The sequence below is a fragment of the Amphiura filiformis genome, chromosome 8 (genome assembly GCF_039555335.1).
Source record: "Amphiura filiformis chromosome 8, Afil_fr2py, whole genome shotgun sequence".
Classification (NCBI taxonomy): Eukaryota; Metazoa; Echinodermata; class Ophiuroidea; order Amphilepidida; family Amphiuridae; genus Amphiura; species Amphiura filiformis.
Window position 1 is genome coordinate 46,641,974 of NC_092635.1, and position 23,157 is coordinate 46,665,130.

General features: G+C 36.3%; 1 protein-coding gene across 1 annotated transcript; it reads right to left on the reverse strand.

Annotated features, from left to right (window-relative positions):
• Positions 1-3,087: 3,087 nt before the first annotated feature.
• Positions 3,088-20,744, reverse strand: LOC140159579 (heparan-alpha-glucosaminide N-acetyltransferase-like). The gene is made up of 8 exons (XM_072183070.1): positions 20,558-20,744; positions 10,244-10,503; positions 9,382-9,500; positions 8,403-8,530; positions 7,716-7,785; positions 4,842-4,899; positions 3,675-3,790; positions 3,088-3,220 (listed from the first exon to the last, which is right to left on the reverse strand). Exons 1-8 carry the CDS (start codon positions 20,628-20,630, stop codon positions 3,088-3,090), a joined length of 957 nt encoding a protein of 318 aa, XP_072039171.1. The 5' UTR covers positions 20,631-20,744.
• Positions 20,745-23,157: the final 2,413 nt, after the last annotated feature.

Here is a 23,157-nt window from a genome sequence, read left to right on the forward strand (position 1 = left end):
AGTGACACCATCATACACACACTATTTGCCAGTTTCAACACAAACACAGATGATGTTATGGTAAGTATGATAGATGGTCATGTGGTACAATCCCGCCAATTAAATAACTACAATTTGGGCTATTCCATTTAAAATCCACACTACCCCCTGCGGAAGATTTTGGAAATATCTTCCACAGGGGGAGTATGTTTTCAAATTATAATTGGTCATAGTTAATCATTTTGAAACCCATTCTCTGGAGTGAGTATTTCAAATGGAAGTTACCCAATTGTCTATTGTATTTGAAACAATTACTCCCTTTGTGGAAGACTTTAGAGAAATCTTCCACAGGGGTAGTGTGGATTTTAAATGGAATAGCCCAATATGGATGAGTTAATACATTTAGAGATGAACATGAAGCTAGAACACAGTCACACACACAACAAACTGATGACTTTGTGAACAGGCTAGTTCCCACTGAAAGAACTCGAATCTACAGACCATATGGTACAAGGTGGTTTGTGAACCACCATCCCCACCTGACGTGGTAACCACTAGATCCCCACCTGACATGTTTAAAAGGGAAAAATGAACTTAAGATCTCAGGGAGGGTTGTGATGGAATGGAAGGTGGTTCTTAAACCGCTAGGCTTCCTGTCATAGCAATTTAACCCTATTTGACCCCATTTGACACATGACCCACCTCTGAACTTAATCACTGCCTACTTGAGATACATCTATGCTGTGAAGATGGACACCATACTCGCATAGATCAAGAGATATCATGCTGATATTTCACCCTATTTGACCTTCAAAATTGACCTTTGACAATGACAAATGACCCACTTCCAAACTCATAGACACCTAAAGCCCCCCCTTTGCCTAGACTACCCCGTAGTCCACTTGCCTATTGTGCATACTCTGGATATTGTATTTAAGCTTAAAACTCTGATTTAATTAATGTGTGCACAATTGATAGATTTTCACATCTGTTCTTTTCAGTCACCCTACTCCATCTGTTTGTTAGCTTCCCAAGTGGACTACTGACTTTGGATTGCGGTCAGAGATGCTTAACACGGCTGTCTATGAGCTTCTATGGATGAGATTGTCGGAAATCTGGCCTACTAAAATTGGCCATGATGTAATGCATCTTTAAATGGATCTGGCTTGTGATTGGTCGCCCGATCTCGTTATGGTTTAAATCCTCCGGTACCTGTCATTACCATTAATAACTACATGGTACACAAGTATGTGGCCTACCCCGCCTTTGTGTTGTGTAATTGCATGAACGCGTCAATAAGTGCATGAACGCGTCTTGTATTTGCTTGCGGTTAAATTTGATTGACAGTGTGAGTGTTAGGGACTTTGCCTGTTCAAAATCCCGTTTAAAATTGAAAGTCCATAGTCTATTTTTAACATGGAATTTCGCGATTAATAAACTGGCAGATTCTAAAATCAGAATTGTTCAAAGTGCCAATACAATTATGACATTATGATATGTTGCATTCAATAATATAAGCCTACGTACACTTTACTTTTACTGTCAATAATATAATTATATAAACTTTTTCATAACAATTTTATACTAGTATTTTGATGTAATTAATATCAGTATAATTTCGAGTTCAACTGAATGCTTTCATCATGATTAACATCAAAAATAGACTATGGCATAGTCTACCCTTTGCCAATTCTTGGTGGGTGACTAAAATGATGTTTACAGTGGCGTTACTAGAGGGGCAACTGAGGGGAAATGTGCCCCGGGCACCGAATTGACCAATTCAGCATCAATTCTGCGCCCCTTCAAGTGATGAAAGTCAAAATTTTTGTGCGCTCCACGTGCATTTCAACACAAATATCCATTCAGATCAATTTATGATTGAAATTCAACTTCATTATAACCAAAATTAATTAGTGGTACTTGTGCTGTGCAAATTTTCTTGTGCTCCACGCGCAATTGTTTCTAGATTCCTTTTGGGGGGTGAGGGGGCACCACTATGTATCCTTAGCCCTGGGCGCCACAACCCCTAGCTACGCCACTGGATGTTTGGCTTGTGAATGAATATGATTCATTACCATTCCAAGTAAAATGCTCAAAGAACCAATATTTTCCACCGCCAAAGTTGACAAAGATCATCACAACGATACATATTCTATAGTTAACAGAAAGGAAAATACAGAGAGCATGCAGATTTTTATTAATAGCAGTTTGGGTTATTGTAATTGTTAGGCTACATGCAGAAAGAGACAGAACATGCATTGCTAATATCATCCAAACCAACTAAATAATTGGCTGACACTATTTCATAACCAGAAATTCTTTGTAATGAACTTGATTTTTCATCAGGTTCGCTGTCGCAAGGGACAAAGTATAAAATTGATCCCGCCTGGGAATTAAACCCAGGACCTCAGGTATACGAGACCTGTGCTTTAACCACTCGATCTTTGGTTTAAAAACGTTTGGTTTAAAAACACACAGAAAACAATAGCTGATGCAAATAGAGTGTTGGTACACAGAGCTTGTGTATCTGTATGTGAAGCTAATTTATATTGTTTGATTTCAGGCTTTTCATGATCCACTGTGGACATACTTTTGGCCCCACAGTGTGAAAATCCAAAGCTGGGATTTACCATCGCATTGTACATAGATTAATTATGAGTCTGGTCTCTTTCACTCTAATCTCTAAGCTGTCACCTAATTCCAGTTACTCACAAAAAACATGTGATGTGATGAAGCTAAACGAGTCCTTTGTTGCTAATATTGATTTTGAGATACAGCCAATAAGAGTGAGTGTTGAAATTCCTTTGTATTTTATTTGTCTGAGTAACACTAAAATGACCATATTTCTGAAACTGTAAGTCCAATTGTGATGGGGTTTTAATAATAAATTTTGAGATCTTAAAATGGGGGCCCCGAAAAATGTTTGCGGTGAATTTTTTTTTTTTTTGCATCAGGCCTCCCGAACAAGTGTTTGTGAACGGTCCCCACTAAAAAAGGGTCTACAACTGGCCCATATAATGGACTTGATAACTGAATTTTTGATTTGTTTGACAATGACTCATTTCACTTGATCGCATCACACATGCCGTATGCATAAGCACAAATCAATTAGGGATTAATGGTTTGAAACAGTGTCATCCAATGGGGTCTTGTGAATAACTTGCCATTCCATCTTGCATGGACCAAAAACCAATATTTTCCTCCTCCATAGTTGACCAATATCATAAGAACTATACTTATGCTGCAAGTGAAAACAACATGTTTCAAGTTATTATCATAAGGACTGTATAAGCTCTTTCCATATTTAGGCAAAGCAACCATGCATGTTTAGAAGTCAGTAAACTTGAGTAAGCTGAAACATGCACATGAGTTTGGGGCTTTTTAACTTATCCCTCATAATATTACCCAAAATGCATCTTGCTCAAAATTGTCAAAGCAGCTTATTGGAAAATCATGATCATAGCTTACAGCTGCCACTTGCTCATTGGGAAATTGAGAGTTACAAATATGATGGCCAAATTTAAAACATGGCTGCTAAAACATTGTGTTGTAGCCTCAGCTGAATTGAGCTTTTATAACTGAAAATGCAGTGTTTGGTTCAACCTTGTTAGAGCCCTTTTTGGCTCAGTGGGACCAAGACTATTATCTTGTGAAATAATGATGTTCTCATTTTGAACTATGAATCACATTCTTACCCTCTGAATGTATCTAGGGACTTCAGCCGTTTAGGTTTGCTGGGCTGTTGTCTGTTGATACTGTTTCTATCTGATGCTGGTGGTACATGGGATGCTGTTTCTGGTGATCCAAGCTCCTGTCAAATAATCAAATAAACCAACATTATATAGATTATGTCACTGTGATTTTCTTATTCTGACAAAGCCAGATAACTATACCATTTTCACCCTGATGTGGCAGTGATGTCAATGCGTTCAGGCAGCTGTTTTGCTCGTGCATCAAAGGACCCACAAATATAGATGGTACAATATAAGGTATATTGTTGATAGCAATTGTTAGGCAAACATGATGAATGCTGGGAATGAAAAGGGTTAAAAAATGGAATTTGAGCCCTTTTCATTCCCAGCATGCATCATTTTTGCCTATCAATCGCTATCAGCAATATACCCTATTCTGGAAATAATATCCACTTTGATTGTTAAAATATGGTACTTATTTAGCGCCCCTCTAGATAACATACTTAAGCACACAGGGCACAGTGTCAACACCCTGTATTATAAATATTTTTTTCCATACAGCTCAATACTCTGTTGAAATCAATATTCTATTATTGACACAGATAAAGAAAGTTTACTGCATTGTGTTAGTGGACGTGCACCTGGATGGGCTAAACGCGTTCCTTTATACCTATATAGTATAAATGTCATTCTCAAAATTAAATATATCTCAATTTTTACATTGGATTTCAAATTTTTTACATTAAAAAATGCAGTAAAAGATATCCACAGCAAGCTGCAAGGCCCCGCTAATTAGTGTACTGATTTACGAGTGAGTGTACTGGAAACAAAAAACTCTGGTTTTACCTGAAAACAAATTTTTTTCTTATAATAGAAACATCATATGGAGTACTAGAGCATACACAAATCGTAATAATGTGTAGAATATAGAAACGCTGTGGTATCTCATATGATAGTCATGGTATGCTTAGCCTGAGTCGTTCGGCCTATCTCGAACAAAATCGCGATGCGTAGCTGTTAAAAAACGAGAGGATTCGCTGTACTATCACGGCAATTTTTAACACGAAGATATAAGGATGATGACGATGTGCAGGGCACTAGTTAGGTAGAATATGGTACTTGTGTTACACCTACATGGTAAAATACAGTTTGGTTTTAGTCAACACTTACATTGGTGACAAGATGATCGGTAGAAAAGCAACATAGAATTTTATCAAACCATCCATCTCTGAAGAAAAAGAAAACGGAAACAAATTTTGTTTTAGACTTTTTGTTTTAGATTGAATTAAACATGTAAAATAAATTGCATTTAAAGTGAAACAAATAATTAAATTTCTTTTGTGTGCATCTATGAAGATGTATGAACGGCAATCATGATCCATCTGGAAGTTCAACGATCTGGAAGATAAGAACATCTGACCTGCAAAGGTCAACATCCATTGCTACTTTCGGTCAGATGACCCAGTTTCAGTGGCGTGCGCAAGGGGGGCAGGGGGGCACAGGCCCCCACTTTTGTTGGTCATTCGGAGGAAATCAGGGGAAATTCGGGGGAAATCGGTCATTCCGCTCGTTTTTACTCCTAATCAGACTCCATTCGGGGGAACTGAACAACCTGGCCCCCCCCCACTTTCAATGTGCTGCGACGCCACTGCCCAGTTTCCCGCTACCATCAAAATCCAACATAAGTTGATATTGAAGACCTGTGGATGCTGGTCGCAGGCCACTAACCTCAACAATGTAAGTTGTGAGAAGTTGATTACAATTTTACTTTCTTGATAAGTATAAAATTGTTTTTGGTGTGAAGAAATTATGAAAAAAAAATGTTATTGTGTCGACCATCGGCTTACACCCTGCCAGCATGATGCATTATACTCTCTGATTCCAGAAAAATACACCAATAATTTGTTGGGATAAAAATATCCTGTTTTGCCAAATAAATTATAGCTACAAACCCAATCAATCCTTAGATAGAACTAACTGGCAATAAAAGTAAAAGTTTAATATTTGGCCAAGTTTTGGAAATAAAGGGCAACAATTATTCATTTTAGGGTGTTTTTTTTGTATGTTGTGACGATCAAACCCAAAGACTTGTATTTGTACTAAGACTAATTTCTGGTTATGCATTCTAATTTTTGGAAAACACATTTTCTAATATTTTTTATATCCAATTATAAAAAATAACATAAAATATTAAAATTATGAGCAAACTCTTAGTCTTCTCTCAAGCATTTTGATTACTTTTACATGTATGGCAAGTCAAGTCTTTGGACTGCAAATGTAAGAAAACAAGCAAAATGACATGTTTTTTGGATGTTTTCCCTCAAGTTGCAAAAATTTGAACTTTTATTCTCATTTAGTAGTACTAGAGGATTAGGTTCTAGATTTTAGCTGTTTCATTTGGCACAACAAGATAATATTTTTTTTAATCTAAAATAATTAGTGCTGTATTTTTTTGAAGAAAAAAAAGAGGATAAATAAATAAATAACTCTTTTGGTAGTACAGTACCATAAATGCAGCATTAACCCAACCCAGCAGACTCAGCATGTTGACCTGGCTAAACTCTTTGACTTTGCCTTGAGGTTAGGCAAAAAAAAAAGTTGTTTGGTTGTACTCCACCGACCGACCCGATTTTTGATTTTTTTTTTTTTTGAAAAAAAGAAGAAGTTACAGGCCCTAAATTACTTGTTATTCAAGGTTGTAAACCGGAGAAATACTGCTACTAAAAAATGCTATTTTTTTCTAAGTTGGATAAAGTTGTACATTTTGATTACTTATGCTTCTATTGAACAGCCAGGGACACATTGAATTAGTATGCATTGCTAGCTGGTTTTTTTTGGGTTTTTTTTACGTTTAAACAGCCAATTTTTTACCGTTTCAGCTGTTTAGACCATTAAACGGAAATCAACAGCCTTAATTCATACATGTATTCATGTTGCTGTACAACTGCATAAGTGTTTAATGAACCTAAACACCATGTAAAAACCTTAAACATTACACATTGTCTTTAACTTACTTTGCCTCTTTTGCTTCCACAAGGCCATTAAAAAAAAAAAAATTTTAATCTGACCGACCGACCTTACCTTTTTGGACCAGACAACCAAACAATTTATTTTTTTTGGCCTTATCAAGTGAACTTCCCAACGCCATAAAGGCATGTTGACATTAGTCTGTGCTTATCTTATCGTTTCAAGAACAGATTTTTAATGCACACTCAAAGTTCAACGATATCATGATAAAATGTGTAATCAAGAATAATTTGCTGGCAACATAAAGTGAATACCAGAAAATGGTGTAAGTAATCAGAAAACTAGCCCTATTCATAAATTTAGCCCTAATCATAAAATAAGCCCTAGAGTAGGAAAAACATCATACTTTTTAATCTGTGAGCTTTAACACAATAATTTTGTTGACAAAAGCATAACTTTTTAGCTATACTAATTTGATTTTCTTATTTAAAGGTGGGTGACCTGATTGACAGCCTCATCCCCAACTTTACCCTATCAAAATGCAGATTTTGGTATCAGGTGAAAGCTCTCATTAACATATTGAAATTAGGCATTCCAAATCGGTATATTTCCGAAGAATTCGTCTCAAATATGGTATACCACATTTTTGACTAATTCAGCAGTTTTTTGATGATATCTTCGGAAATACATCAATTTGGAACTCCTAATTTCAGTATGTTAATGAGAAAAATATGATCTCCTATTTGATATCAATTTATTACATGATCATGATGAGTATCATTAATAAAAACACTGTAGACTGCCAGTTTTACGCTGTATTAAATGTCAGTAATTCCATGAAGAATTAGTCACATTTACAATGAACATTTACATGATCTTTTTGCATGAATGCTTGAAATGGACAACAGTTTATGTTATAAATAAGTTTTAAAGAATTTGATTTTTCAAATATATCAGGTCACCTTCCTTTAATGTTAACTGTCTTTAGTTTTGTAACATGACCAAAAAACATTTGAAAAAAATATTGCTTCATTCTAACCACCAAATTATCGCAAAATATTAACAAAACAGACTCACCTTATTCCAGCGGCGATAAAAATGTACACAAGAGCAAATCCCCCATACACTGCAAGGGCTATGTAAATGGCTGGAATGTAAGGAATATCAAGTTTTAAAATTTACAAGTTAGAGCTGACAAGTGTACGCATAGTCATGCTAAAGAAGTTAAGGAGGTTTTCTGATCATTTTAAGCCAAAATAATGAGGTAAAATGAAAGAAAGCCACTAAGCCGCTTAATTGTTACGGAAAAGTGTCGGGCCGGTTAAAGGTCTGGGTCGAGTCATGTTAGCTTTCATTTGGAAGAGTTGGGCTGGGAAGAAATAAAACAAACTTGCCCAATATGAAAATGGACCTCCAACTAAAATCAAAGGCTGGGGGGGGGGGGATTGGGAGAAGATTGTTAAATGTTATTATGTTACTGTAGTTAGGCCCCCTAACTAGTACTAATTTTCTTTAAATCAGGAATGTCAGTGCAATCTCTTACATTCAACAAATCCAAAAATGTTATTAATGCGGAAAGTTAGTACCTGAAAAATATTTGCAAAATTGTTTGAAATGTTTCAAGCAATCTGAAATCAAGGAGTATCTTATTTAAGTTTTAAGTCATTAAACCCAAGTGATAATAGCATACATGATGAAATCAGACCATCCTGTAGGTGATTTGAGGCACATTTTTCCGTAGGATATTAACATGTGCAAACTTACGTATATTAGCATCTTGAGGTTCTCTGTTGATAGTAATAGGTTTTGTACATTCAACTCCAGAACTTGTCGATGTATTGCGATTGACAAAGTATGTGTATCTGCCTTCTTCTCCAAAGTGATAATACAATCTGTAGAAAAAAAGCAAGGAATGTGCTATTCCATTTAAAATCCACACTACCCCTATGGAAGATTTAGCTAATGTCTTCCACAGAGGGAGTATGAATTTCAAATAGATTAGACATTTGGGTAACTTCCATTTGAAATACTCACACCAGCTGTAAAGTCATAATGCAGGAGTAGTAGGTTTCAAAATGATTATATAACCCTGACCAATTACATCTGAGAAACATACTCCCTCTGTGGAAGATATTTCCGAAATCTTCCACAGGGGGAGTATGGATTTCAACTGGAATAGCCCAATGGCATTGAGACAAAAAAACCCATGTGTGACAGAAGTAAAATCAAGGGTAATCAGTGAGGCAAAGCTTAACTTTTGATGCCCCCCGCAAAAAAAAATCCAACTGCTGATTTCTCATCTTTACACTCCGACCCTGAGTGACCCAGTGGCGTATAATCGAGTTACCTCAAGTTTGTCAGTGATATATGTGCATATTTTGCTGGCTGCAGTATCAAATCTTGCATGTAAAGGTAATTGCACAGAGCGTACATGGGCAATTTGTCGGCATGCTTGCGGCGCAACCGCAAATATCACTGCCGAACTTATTGAACCAATGTATAGCCAGGCATTTTTCAGTGGGAAGGAGGCAAAGGCAACCTTTAAGGGGGGCAAAATTTGACAAAAATGGGTTAAAAAGTACCAAAAAATGCCTACAAATCTTAAATACCAGGGTAGCCAGCATCCCACAGAAGGGGGCTAGGGGGAAGATATCTCACAGGGGGAGGGAGGGTGGGGAGGATGGCATCTGCCTCCCTTGGCTATGCCACTGGAGTGACCCAAAGCATAGAGCAACCAACTTACCGGCAATATTGTATTGTGTCATCCTTACTATAGATGGCGATCTGAAGCTTCCACCTGGTATCCATATATAGCACTTTGGTAGACATCTGATGTACATCTCCCAGATACCTTAGTTTACACTGTAAGGAGGAAATACAATGGTTTACTTTTCATTGGCTCAGTGGGATAATGATGTGTGTCATTAGACTCAGTGACACAAAGATGTACATGTATGTCATTAGGCTCAGTGGCACAAAGATGTATTTGAATGAACACGACTGTCAACACACAGTGCGACAATTGTCTGTGTATACTGTGTGCGTAATGCTGAAGTGAATGCCAGCACACTTGTGAAGTATCCAAGGTCGTGTGTTCGTCTACGGTTGGATTGTGTACAGCTGTTGGCAGAGCTGTGTTCATTCAATGGACATTTTTATTATAGGCTCAGTGACACAAAGATGTATGTCATTAGGCTCAGTGGCATAAAAATATATGTCTTTAGCTGCATTCATTGCCTGTAATCAAAGTACCAGTGGCGGCATCAGGAAATTTTATTGGGGGGGGGGAATTGAGGGGGCATTGAGGGGGAAAGTGAATTTCAGGGGGGGCAAAATCAACAAATTTTGCGAAAAATTGCAGCAAAAAGTGGAAATTTTCGTAATTTTGGGTTTTTACTAGGGGAAACAGGGGGGCAAGAGCTCTGACTGGGGGAATTTTCCCCATAATTCCCCCCCTGTGGGGCAGCCACTGCAAAGTACATGCACAAATATGCACTCACATCACAGAGGCAATCACATTTATAGCAGGTCAACTGATGAGGCAATCATACACCCAGAGTGATTTGATATCTTTGTGTCGCTGAGCCAATCAAAATTATCTTTACCTTGTAACACTCATCTGAATTCCCCCATACGTGAATACCTTCATCCAGATTATTTGTGATGTTTACATAGGCAGTATCATATGTGATAGGGTGGTATCCAAATTCATCAGTGCTACTCGCCATGACATTCCCATCAGTCTTTTTAGGTTCATCCGTCAAGGTGTAGATTGCCAGGATGTCACTATCTTTTTTGTTTGGTAATTCTACCAGGTATCCTTCATCTATCTTGTTGACATCAACTGGAGTATCAACCGCTTGTGCTACATGTACATGTACAAGGAAAAAACACAAATATTAAAAATAGCTCTCGCTTATTCGTAATTTATACTTTCTGCCATTGACAAACATTTTATCACATGTGCTATTTTGTGAAGTTTAGGGGACTAATCACCCATAGCTCTTTGTATGAGACCTGGTATATAAAATGGTGTTTGGAAGTATAGGAACTCACAAATGTTAGCATGTGCACAAGTTTACAAATCAACCATGTTAAGGCCAGAGTAATGGATAACACATTCGTCCACGCCCAAATTTGAGATTTCTTGATATTTATCAACACTAAGATGTATTCTTTCACTTGAAACTGATAAAATACAACTTGTTAATATTTACACGTATTTTTGCTTGATTTATTTCACTCTTTTCAACTCTAAAAAGTCACATGGCTCAAGACAGCTTAGTAAATTGGCGGAAATAATGAGTCAGAAATGCTGAATGCGAAATATTGTGGATTCGCGTCGTGTGACGCTTGGCGCAACTCTCATGCCGTATGTCCAACGCAGTCAAGGCGCGTTCGGTATGTTTTTAACGCCGCAAATGCGGTGTAAACAACACAAAATTTGCAGTCAAAATGCCACTTGGATTTTTTAATTATTTTGAATTTTGGCGCACTAAAAGCAGACATTATAAATTCATTGTTGCAAAAAGATACATATTAAGACTATGCACCCGATACAGCTTTTACAAGCGTGAAAGTCTTGCCGTTTTAAAATATAAGGACATTTTGTGCATAATTTTGACATTTTTTTACTAAAACGTCGATTTCTCATAGTTCACTTTTGACAATATTGCACAATTTTTGTGACAAGATAACTCGAAAAATATGCAAGCAAAAGGTAAACTTTTTGCACTATCGTTTAGAGTACATCAAAGTCTAGGGAAGGTTTTCTCATTTTTTCAAAATATTTGTTTTAAACAAAAATATACACCATTATGTGCAATTTTTAGCTGAATAGAATAACAAAATTGCTTTTTTCACATGACATGTTTTTTTCAATATTTCGAAAACAGAGACGAATTTCAAACAAATAAAAAAAACCTTCCCTAAGTTCATGTCTCTTCTTCATTAAAAGCTAACTGATTTTTTTTTACTCCGAACTGGTTTTTTTTTAAGTTGTCACAAAAAATTGGGGTAAAAAGTGATTTTTGTGATTTTATCAAAAACTCAAGATTTTTGAAAAAATCGGACATCACCATGGGATTCCTTGACTCATTTCCTTTCCAAAAATGTATAGTTTTATATACTTTGGAGATACAATTCAGAAATAATGATGCTCGAAAAGGTCCATGTTCTCTCCCATTACTCTGCCCACTGAGAAGGAAAAAAACTTCACCGAGAACAAAAAAAAACACATAGAGAAAGCAAAAAAATTCATTAAGGAAAAAAAAACCACACTGAGAAAGAAAAAAAACTCCACCAAGAACAAAAACACTTAATCCAGGATAAAAAAGATCGATGAGAATAAAAAACAACACCGAGATAGAAAAACCCTTAATTGAGAAATAAAAATACACATCCAGTTAACAGATATAGGTTTGAAAGAAAGAAAACTAATCGAGAATTGAAAAAAAAAATCATCGAGCAGACCAAAAAATCTCCTCCACAGCCAGTTTGGTTAGCCACAGGGTAGCGTTAACCCCGATCGGGGGTGAATGACCCCCGAAATTTAAAAAATATTAATTTTTCACCCTCCATATATTGGGAATGTGCAAGCTCGGGGGTGAACTCTGACCCTCTACTTTTGGACCTTACTCCTACCCCTGACTACACTGCAAAATATTTTTCACCCCCGAGATTTAATTCTCACCCCATGTATTTGGATTTTCTGCAAGCTCGAGAGTGAAAAACACAGGAAAACAACCCCCGACTTTCGGGCCTTAATGCTACCCCTGGTTAGCCACTCCACACCAATAGCCGAACAAAAGGTAGAAGATGCCCAGATCGTGCAGATGTGTAAACCGATTTAATTTTTCACATATCATCAGCCTGCTACAATAATTCTCAAGTAATATTTTTGTAATTTTGAGAAGTACATGTACAAAATATGGTTCAAGCATGCATTTGAGACAAATTAAAGGGACAAATCAGAAATAATTAGGGTGATTACGTAACTGATTATCGTAGCAGGATGATGATATGGCATTTTTAAAACTCTCATATCAACATGATCAAGAAGCAAAAAAAAAATGTTTTCCTCACGAAAGAATAATGATGACAGAGGTTTGCCGATGGACATCTTAGCAAGGATATATACTGGAGAGAATCCATAGTGGACTGGAATACAATAGAACAATAGATGATTGGAATGGGGTTTTAATGATTTGAATTTTGAAGGGCTATATAGAACATGGAAAAATATGAAAAGATGGGAGGGAACAAAGAGAGATCAGAGAGGGGTGGGGGAGAACAATGATTTTGATAACAGTTTGAATTTGTTTTAACCCCTGAGCACTACATGTACATGTACCTGCCAATCTAACATTGGTCAATTACATGATATCGTCACATTCATCACTAATCAGAATGAAGCTTTGCAAATAATTCACCCCAAGTTTTTTTCCGTAGTGAAATTATTTTAACAATATTTGCTGATTGGTCCAATTGATAATGAAAACTTCTTTTTGACCAATAGGCAGGTAGTTCTCATGGGCTTAAACAACAGGGTTACATGATGGTAGTACGTGGACAAAAGACAAACACATACATCTGGATTCAGGAAAGAGTTGAAACTTGGAAGAACTAGCAGGATAATGAATTACAGATGAAGATTGGCATAAAACTGAAGATAAAAGGTCTATTGATAAAACAGTGATAAAACTGAGCTGAGGCAAATCCACTGGGCCAAATAATGCGGGTGAAAGAGCTCTCAACTCAAACGAGACAGATTTACGGCTACTAGTACTATGGTTCAGATTTTCTTTGGGGGTACCAGTACCCAGTACCCTATCCCTAAATTGGAAACTTTTTAATATAATCATAGCTTGTCAATGTTATTACATGAAGATGATCTTGTGAGTGCCGGAGCTTTGGAGTGCTCCACAGTTTGCGATTGCGAGTGCTATTGGTGCCCTCCCGGGGAGGGATTCTTAGTGGAAATATGGCCATGGGGATGTGCGGCAGATTTGGGTTGCATTTTTAACCATGTTGGTTTATTGATGGTCCTTAATGACCAGGGGTAGCATTAAGGCCCGAAAGTCAGGGGTTGTTTTCCCGTGTTTTTCACTCCCGGGCTTGCAGAAAATCTAAATACATGGGGTGAAAATTAAATCTCGGGGGTGAAAAATATTTTGCAGTGTAGTCAGGGGTAGGAGTAAGGTCCAAAAGTAGAGGGTCAGAGTTCACCCCCGAGCTTGCACATTCCCAATATATGGAGGGTATTTTTATTATCAAAACAAAGAAATCACAGAGAAATCACATGGAAAAAACAAAAAAAAGCAGCATACAAAAATAGATTACAGTGGTACAACTAAAACATTATACAAGTGAAAAACTAGAGAGTTACAATTCAAATCTCCATTTTTTTAAATGCACAGACAATTTACCTTTCCTCTTAGCAATATAATATTCGGTATCTTTAAGAACATTCAGAAAAGTTTTAAATGAAACTAAAGTAGGTTTTTTGTCTTGAAATTTACACAGATAGATATGATATTTCAAACATAAGCAAATGTAAGTGATATATTTATCTAAGAGCACTCCAAATAATTTATCAAATGTGACTCCTCATACAACTGAGCCCGGATGTCGCCAATCATCATTTTTGAGATATTCAACCAAAATATTCTGCTTGAAATTAGCTTTAAAATGATGTATATCATGTCTATAGTACTTGACATTTAAGTAGTGAAAATCAATAAAACAGTCAATAAATCCTTTCTTTCCTATTGTTTATTGTTAAGTTCGATGGAGCATATCTCAATAGTGGCACTGGCGACATCCGGGCTCAGTTGTGGCGAGGAGTCACAAATGTTGACAAATCAAAATCAATGTCATGTTTAACTTTGATAACTTGAACAAGCGCCTCCCAAATAGGTAAAACAATATCACAATTGCAAAAAATGTGGGAAGAAGTTTCCGGAGCTTTATCACAAAAAGCACAGTTGGGAGAATTTTTTCTTTTTATTTTAAATAAAAAATCATTAAAAGCAACATTTTGGCATCATGAAAAAATTTAAAATAAAATGAACGTAATTTGGAACTAATGGAACATTTGAAATTCCTAAGATGAATTTCTTCCCAATCCTCCGAATCCACAGTGAAGCCCGCAAAGGTTTCCCAGGAGGAAATTTGTTTATCTGGAAGGCACTTGTCCAACATCAACGAATAAGCATATTTAGGAACTTTTGGAGCATCAATTAACTTCTTCACAAATAATTCAAAAACATCATCATTTTGAATATTAGGATACTCCAACCACTCACATGGAATATTCTTAATAAGAAAATTATAAAATCTCTTATCTTTATGAGATATACCAAATTTCTCAATCAACTGATCAAATGGAAGAACAATAGGTTGAGGCCCATCAATATTTAAAAGGTCAATGATATTGCAAATGCCTTTGTCAAACCATTCATCTGAGTAAAAATACTGTTTCGATTTGGCTGAGTCTAGAATTAAACCATAAGTACTGCAAAGCACCCAAATCAGAAAATTTAATATCCCAGGTATTAAACACTGCTTTATCTCTGTAAATAATGTACCATGTTCTAATGGCATCAGCCAGTTGAGTATTGCCCAGCTTACGAATAATACTCTCAGGGGCAAAAGATTTCCATAGAATATCTGTATCTGGATGAAAAGATTCCAAAGCCAAAAGCTCAATGGTTTTCCATGTACTTTCATAATTATTATCTAATAAACGTTTAACCCATGAAATCTTCTGAGCAAGAGCAAAAATGTATGGATTAATCATTCACAAGCCAGCAACTGAATAATCAGAACACATATATTTTCTTTTAACCCTATCGTTACCACCACTCCAAATAAATTTAAAAAATAACTTTTCTAAATCTTTAAAAAAGGATTAAGGAATTTTAATACGGTACATAATAGCGAGAAGAGGTACAACAGCTGAGGCAACAAAAGCGACTTGACAACACAAATTTTACCAAGCAATGTAAGATTCCTAGCCCTCCAACAATTTAAAATCTGCTCAATTTGTTTCAGCTTAGGCTTAAAGTTAAGATCAAAAATCACGTTTAAATTAAGAGAAATGTGAATGCCCAAAGTTTTGAATTTCATATCTTTCCAGATGAGACCTTGATTCCTAAAAGGAAAATCTTGATTTCCTTTTTGCTACCAATCCAAATGGCTTCTGATTTAGAAAAATTAAGTTTGCAACCAGAACAAATCTCAAATGTGTTAAAAGTAGAAAAAAGATTGTGAAAAGAATCCGCGGAGCCATTTAGAAAACATGTCATATCATCTGCCAACATAGAAATTTTTAATTCTTTATCAGCAATTGGAATGCCCTCAATATTGTTATTTTGCCTTATTGCCAAAGCTGCTGTTTCCATAATAAAAAGGAACAAATATGGATAAATAGGACAACCTTGAAAAATTCCCCTATTCATATCAATACCTGTAGTGAGGAATCCATTATTCATTACATAACTCTTCCTACATGAGTAAATTGTTTGAATCCAGCTAATAAATTTATCCCCAAAATTAAAGCGTTTCAAAACTTCAAAAAGAAAATCATGACTTACACTGTCAAACGCTTTTTCTATGTCCAGCAAAAGAATAACACCTGGAATGTTATTGGCATCAGTGTGATCAATGATATCTAAAATAAGACGAATATTATTGCCAATGTTTCTACCTGTAAGAATTAACCAGATTGATTGTAGAGGGTCAGAGTTCACCCCGAGCTTGCACATATTGCCAATATAGAGGGTGAAAAATTAATATTTTTTAAATTTAGGGGGTCATTCACCCTCGATCGGGGGTTAACGCTACCCTGTTAATGACAATTTTGTTTCAGAAAGGGTGTTTTTTTTTCAAGTGCCAAGTATTATGTTACTTTCTTTCAAAGCGAAGTCTTTATTTTATCTACATAGTACAAATTTTATTGAATGGCAATATTAAACAGATAATACTTCAAAGGGAAAATGTGGGGGTAAAAATACTGATGAGATCAATCAATCAAAAGCCATTATACCACTGAACCAATCTGGTGTCAATAGGTTACCATGGTCATCCGGGTACAAATATTACGAAAATTTTCACTCCCTTTCTGCAGCAATTGATTTTTGCCCCCCCGACATTCACTTGCCCTCCCCATGCCCCGAAAAAATCCTGACGCTTGCGACACTCATGGACACTTATAATTAATCATCTAGTCCGAGGTGCTCTGACGATAACACTCCGATTGCCAAGTAATCTACGTGTAGTCATGGTAGTAGGGTTCGATTTAGAGGGGTTTTACATGCACAAATGCATGTAACTTTGGCTCTGTGCATGTAGAATTTTGCCCGTGCATGCAAAATTTTGTGTTATTCAGCCCATTTTGAGGAAAAACCAAAGTTGTGCACGTAAATTTTATTTTCTAAATCGAACCCTGCATGGTAGTAGGCCAGTGGGACAACGGAACCGCTACGTGAACAAGCTATTAATCATCATGTAGGTACATTTGTATGAGAGGGAAACGTCAGTTAACACATAATTTTAGTCAGCCAAAATGGCCTAAACCGGCAATACAAATTTACATTGAAATCTAAAAGAACCGCTTGCTCAAGGAAACCTTCATAAATATGTTGTCTATACTTCACTTGACCCAAATATATGATTTTTTTTGGGGGATTTTTTTGGGATTTTGATAGCAGTTCCATTAAAAAAGCTGCTATCGTCATGAGACTAAGATCTAGAAACACCCCCGAAATGCTTTTTTGGGGAATTTTGCAAGCTGAATCTTTTTGATGAAAGTCAATCTTTGACTAGATGTAACTTTGCTACGGAAAGTGCTATGACAAAAAGGTTTTCAGTGTTAGCATTCTTTACTCAAGGGCTTTAATTTGATCAATAAAATGATGCAGTTTGATGGCAAATTTGAATTCACCTGGCATACAGGCATCATGGGGATTCATGATGTGTAGATAGATTTCCATGAACATTAGGGGTGGTGCAATAATTATGTGTACCCCGGGGTGAATTCTCAAAATGGTCTGCCAAAATCGCTTGTCCCCCCTTTGGCCGTGCCAAAAACCTTTGCCCCCCCTTTCGACGTGCCAAAAACCTTTGCCCCCCTTTTGACGTGCCAAAAATCTTTGCCCCCCCTTACACATGCAAGATTTTGGGGACCCAATTTAAAACCTTAAATTGTCTTAACATATAATGCGAGTGCAGGGAGCAGGAAATTTTGCATATTTGAACGTGTTCAGAACGTTTTCCTACGCCTTTTAGGGCGTAATATAGAAACGTGCCCAAAATATCCGTACAAAATTGCTTGCCCCCCTTTCGACCTGCCAAAATCGCTTGACCCCCCTTCGACCTGCCAATTGCCCCCCCTTTTGGCCTGCCAAAAATCTTTGCCCCCCTATAATTCACCCCGGGGTACACATAATTATTACACCACCCCTTCATGATGATGAATATCATAATCATGTAAATCATGTTTAATTAAATTTGCTGCATTTTGGCAGAGGTGATCATTATTTCTAGGCTGTAGAGAGTTATTTCAACCCACTCCTCATCTCGTTGAGCTGATCCACATGATCCATGGATCATGATTCATGTGATGAGCATGTGAGATTCATGGATTTAAAGGAAGGGGGTACTACACCCCTGTGGTAAATTTGTGACTATTTTTGCATTTTTCTCAAAAAATAATAACACACTGGTAACAAAAGTTATGTATATTATTGGGACAAGGGATCCAATTACTACACTGAAATTTCAGTAACTCAAGACAAGCGGTTCAGCATATATCATTATTTATATGATAGGAAATGAGGTACATTCCTATAGTGAGAATTCCAATTGAATGAACGCAGCTTTTAATAGCGTGACGAATTTTTGCGTACACTGCGTGATGTATGCCAGCGTGTGCGACTGTGCGTGAGTAACGCGAAGTGAATCCAAAAATGCCAACGCACTCATGATTGGTTAGCATTGTATCCAAGGTCGTGCGTTCGCGTTGTAGTTTGAAATACGCGATATACGATCGCGGTTGGATCGAGTGCAGCTGTTAAAAGCTGCATTCATTCAATTGGAATTCTTACTATAGTGGTACCTTATTTCTTATCATAAATATAGTATGCTAGGTGAATTCAAATTTGCCATCAAACTGCATCATTTTATATCAAATTAAAGCCCTTGAGTAAACAAAGCCAAAACTGAAAACCTTTTTTTCATAGCACTTTCCGTAGCAAAGTTACATCTTGTCAAAGATTGACTTTCATCAAACAATGTCAAAAGATTCAGCTAGCAAAATTCCCCAAAACGGCATTTCGGGGTGTTTCTAGATCTTAATCTCATGATGATAGCAGCTTTTTTTAATGGAACTGCTATCAAGATCCCTCTAAAATTCCATGTGCGAGTGACTTATCACCATAAAAAATCATATATTTGGGTCAAGTGAAGTACCGGTATAGAAAACATATTTATGTAGGTTTCTTTCTTCGGCCAGTTGTTTTAAATTTCTATGTAAAAATGCATTGACATTGTCGGCGAATTTGGCTGACTAGCAAATGTGTTTGCCTGGCATACCTAATAAATAACGAACCGCTTGTCTTGGGTCACTGAAATTCCAGTGTAGTAATTGGATTCCTTGCCCCTATACATGTATAATACACATAACTTTTGTTACCAGTGTGTTATTAGTTTTTGAGAAAAATGCAAAAATAGACACAAATTTATCGAGGGGTGTACTAGTACCCCCTTTTAACGCGGCTGTGTACTCTAGACATTGTTTCTTTCGCGAAATTGAGTTTTTTTGATATGTTTGTACTTTGTTATGTTTTTCATAAATACAAGGAATGAAATCCAGATTTGTAAACTCCACCTGCAATATTTTAAGGATTTTATTTTACTATTCCACTCGTGTTTGAAATTGAAAAGGAAAGAAAATCTTTGTTGTACCAGCAGGGTACACGCGGCATAACAACGCATCGCGCGCGTATCGCATCGCAATTTGTTAACGCACAAATCGCTTACGACATGCCGACGCTTATCTGCATGTGCGGCGCATCTTATGGAAAAGCACTGATTTCACAAAAACCTAGTGTTCAAATGGCTCCGTTTTAGCTGATAAAATGTGGGTTTTTCAAGTTCTTTCCCCGATTTAAATATCAAGTTATGAATGGATTTCGCTCAAACTTCTCAAGGGCCGTGGATTTACGCGATGTTCATGTAATGTAAGGTAGAAAAACGAAAACTGCCGCATTCTCCTGTGAGATTCGATGAAAGTGCAAAATGTGATCACTTTAAACTTCAACGGCCATTATTTCAATGTTCATTTTCTCGGTAAAATGACGATTTAGGTACACGATAACTCAATAAATACAGCATCTATATGTAAGCAAATATGATCATCGTAAGAAGCATGATCGACTCGAGAAACGGTTTTCCCATTTTTTTTATATTTTGGTCTATTTCCGATTTTAGGCATCATTTTGTGCAAATAGGCGTTTGTGAATTTTTAAAAGTTCATTTTGATGCCTTTATTGCCTTATATGTTCAATATCTCAAAAAATAAGGCCAATATCAAAAAACCAAAAAAATCGTTTTTGGAATGGAGCCTCAAGATTGAGATAAAAACAAAATAAAATATTTTGGAAAGAGTGTTTTTTGTTATGATGTACCAAACAAATATTGCCAAAAACTCACTTTTTGTGATTTTCTTCATAATTGTTGTTCTTACACCAAATCTATATTTATATTAAGATTCATTGATGTCTTGCCTTTATAAAAATGTATACTTTTGTATGTCTTGCGTGAATAATTACAAAGTTATTGCACTTTTACTACATGCATACATGTCTGAGAGTACACAGCTGCCTTAATTAAGTAAGCTTAAAAATGTACTGTCTTACCAACACTAAACAGCACCACGAAAAACAAGCAGCGTGAAACCACCGCCATGACTCGCTTTAATAACTCATTCATTCCGAGAATACAAACATTTACCACTGAAAATGTTATATTTATTAATTAAAACACGTAAGTTCATGTCACAAGACCACTTCTTTTCAGCTTTTTGTGGCGTAGCTGACAATGACCTTTGGCCGACCCGCAAACTCGGTTTAATGGGGTCAAAGGGCAATGACACACCTGTTGTAGTGTTTACAAACCCACACATTTCGGTGCAACTTTGTCCCGGGAAAATCGTGTTTATTGACTTGACTGATTATCTTACAGACGATTGAAGAGGCAATATTTATGGAGTGTTTTGTTCTAAGTTGCCTGTGTAAGTTGTTTAATGTAGAGCATGACGAATATGTTTGAATATTACACAAATTATAATTTGTGCCAATCATGCATTTGATTTTGAATACGTTGACAAAAAACAAGTCGATCATATATCTGCAGGGTGCAAAATTTGACAGCCGACTCTGATGTAAATTTAATTGTAGTTTCTTGTGGGGTTATCTCGGTACAGGTCTGGTCATGTGGGTAACAGCAAATCCTGAAGTGTGCGCGGGTGACTAAATTATGAAATGGTTTATACCACTCGCATGACTCAGTCATGTCTGTAGTTTTAGTGTAAAAAAGGTGAATTTTACACTCCATCGCCAAGGGCTTTATAGTAGGTATGCTAGGTGAATTTAAATTTGCCATCAAACTGCATCATTTTATATATCAAATTAAAGCCCTTGAGTAAACAAAGCCAAAACTGAAAACCATTTTTTCATAGCACTTTCCGTAGCAAAGTTACATCTTGTCAAAGATTGACTTTCATCAAAAAGTTTCAGCTAGCCAAATTCCCCAAAACGGCATTTCGGGGGTGTTTCTAGATCTTAGTCTCATTATGATAGCAGCTTTTTTAATGGAAATGCTATCCAAATCCTCTAAAATTCCATGTGCGGGTGACTTATCACCATAAAAAATCATATATTTGGGTCAAGTGAAGTATAGAAAACATATTTATGTAGGTTTCTTTCTTCGGGCACTTGTTTTAAATTTCTATGTAAAAATGCATTGACATTGTCGGCGAATTTGACTGACTAGCAAATGTGTTAACTAAGGTTTGCCTGGGTTACCTATTTATAGGCAGCCAGCCGTGTAGGGAGTGTTTTACATATGCGTGGGAAATACAACCAAAACAAGATACAACAGAAGAGGCTTTTCCATACAGTGAACAATAAACAAGAAATAGAATCCAATGTTTTAAAACATATATATATATATATATCTGCACAAGCGACTGATAGCCTATAGTATTGATGGTTTCAGGCTTTAAATGATAGCAAGAAATGGAAATCACCCCAAAGGAGAGGTTTAACTAGGGGGTACTACACCCCCTGCCCAATTTTGTGCCTATTTTTGCATTTTTCTCAAAAATTATAGCATATTGGTGACAAGTAAGATATGTATAATTATAGGGGCAAGGACTACAACTACTGCACTGGAAATTTTATTTCAGCACAGACAACAGTTGTGGAGTTACAGTCAAAAATGAGGAAAACCAATATTTGATCAATAAATCAATAATTACTTGCCTTGAATTGCTAAATTTTCAGTGCAGTAGTTGTAGTCCTTGCCCCTATAATATACATATCTTACTTGTCACTAATGCGCTATAATTTTTGAGAAAAATTCAAAAATAGGCACAAAATTGGCCAGGGGTGTAGTACCCCTTAAACCGTGAAATTGATCGCTACATCTTAAGGGATGGGGTATGAACGTTTGGACAGTTTTTATTGTGGAACATTAGGCCCATGAAAGTCAATTCCGAGTTTATCGTCCCTTTTTTTTCCCAGGTTGGTGAGGTGACTTTTTCATTTTTCATTTTTTATTTCATCAGATTTCATTATTGACCTAAAGTGTGTGTTGATTTAAAGCCACACTCATACATGTTATTTATAAACATGTTTTTATATGGGTAGGGACTAGAAAAGTTAGAAAAGAGCCTGGTTTTGGTTCCAAGTTATAAATTTATATGTTTTACAAACAAAAATATATGTTTCCAATTGCTAAAACTGGTGAAAACACTGATACTTTGAAAATAATGAATTATTTTGGCATTTTTGAAAATTTGACGCGGGTGTTTTTGGTTTCCAAAAAGTGATGCGGGTGGGGGACGATAAACTCGGAATCGACTTTCACACGCCTTAGAGCACATCAGACATATCGAATTGCATTCTGAATACGAAGAATGTCCTTCTGATATCAAATAATTTTGATTTTTGAAATTCGCAAATGTAATACCGTACACATTTTATGGCAAATGATTAAAAATTGATATTTTTGATATTTAACAGTACTCGAAGTAAACTTTATAAATCTGATGATTTATACTTAAAGTGTATGTAGGTGGGATGAAAAGCTGACGATCAATTGAAAATTTTGACCTTTAGTATTGAAGATATGGATCTTTTTCCCAAAATACAAAAAAAATAGGTCTTTTGGGGGAAAAAATCCATATCTTCAATATGAAAGGTCAAAATTTCTAATTGATCGTCGGCCTTTCCTC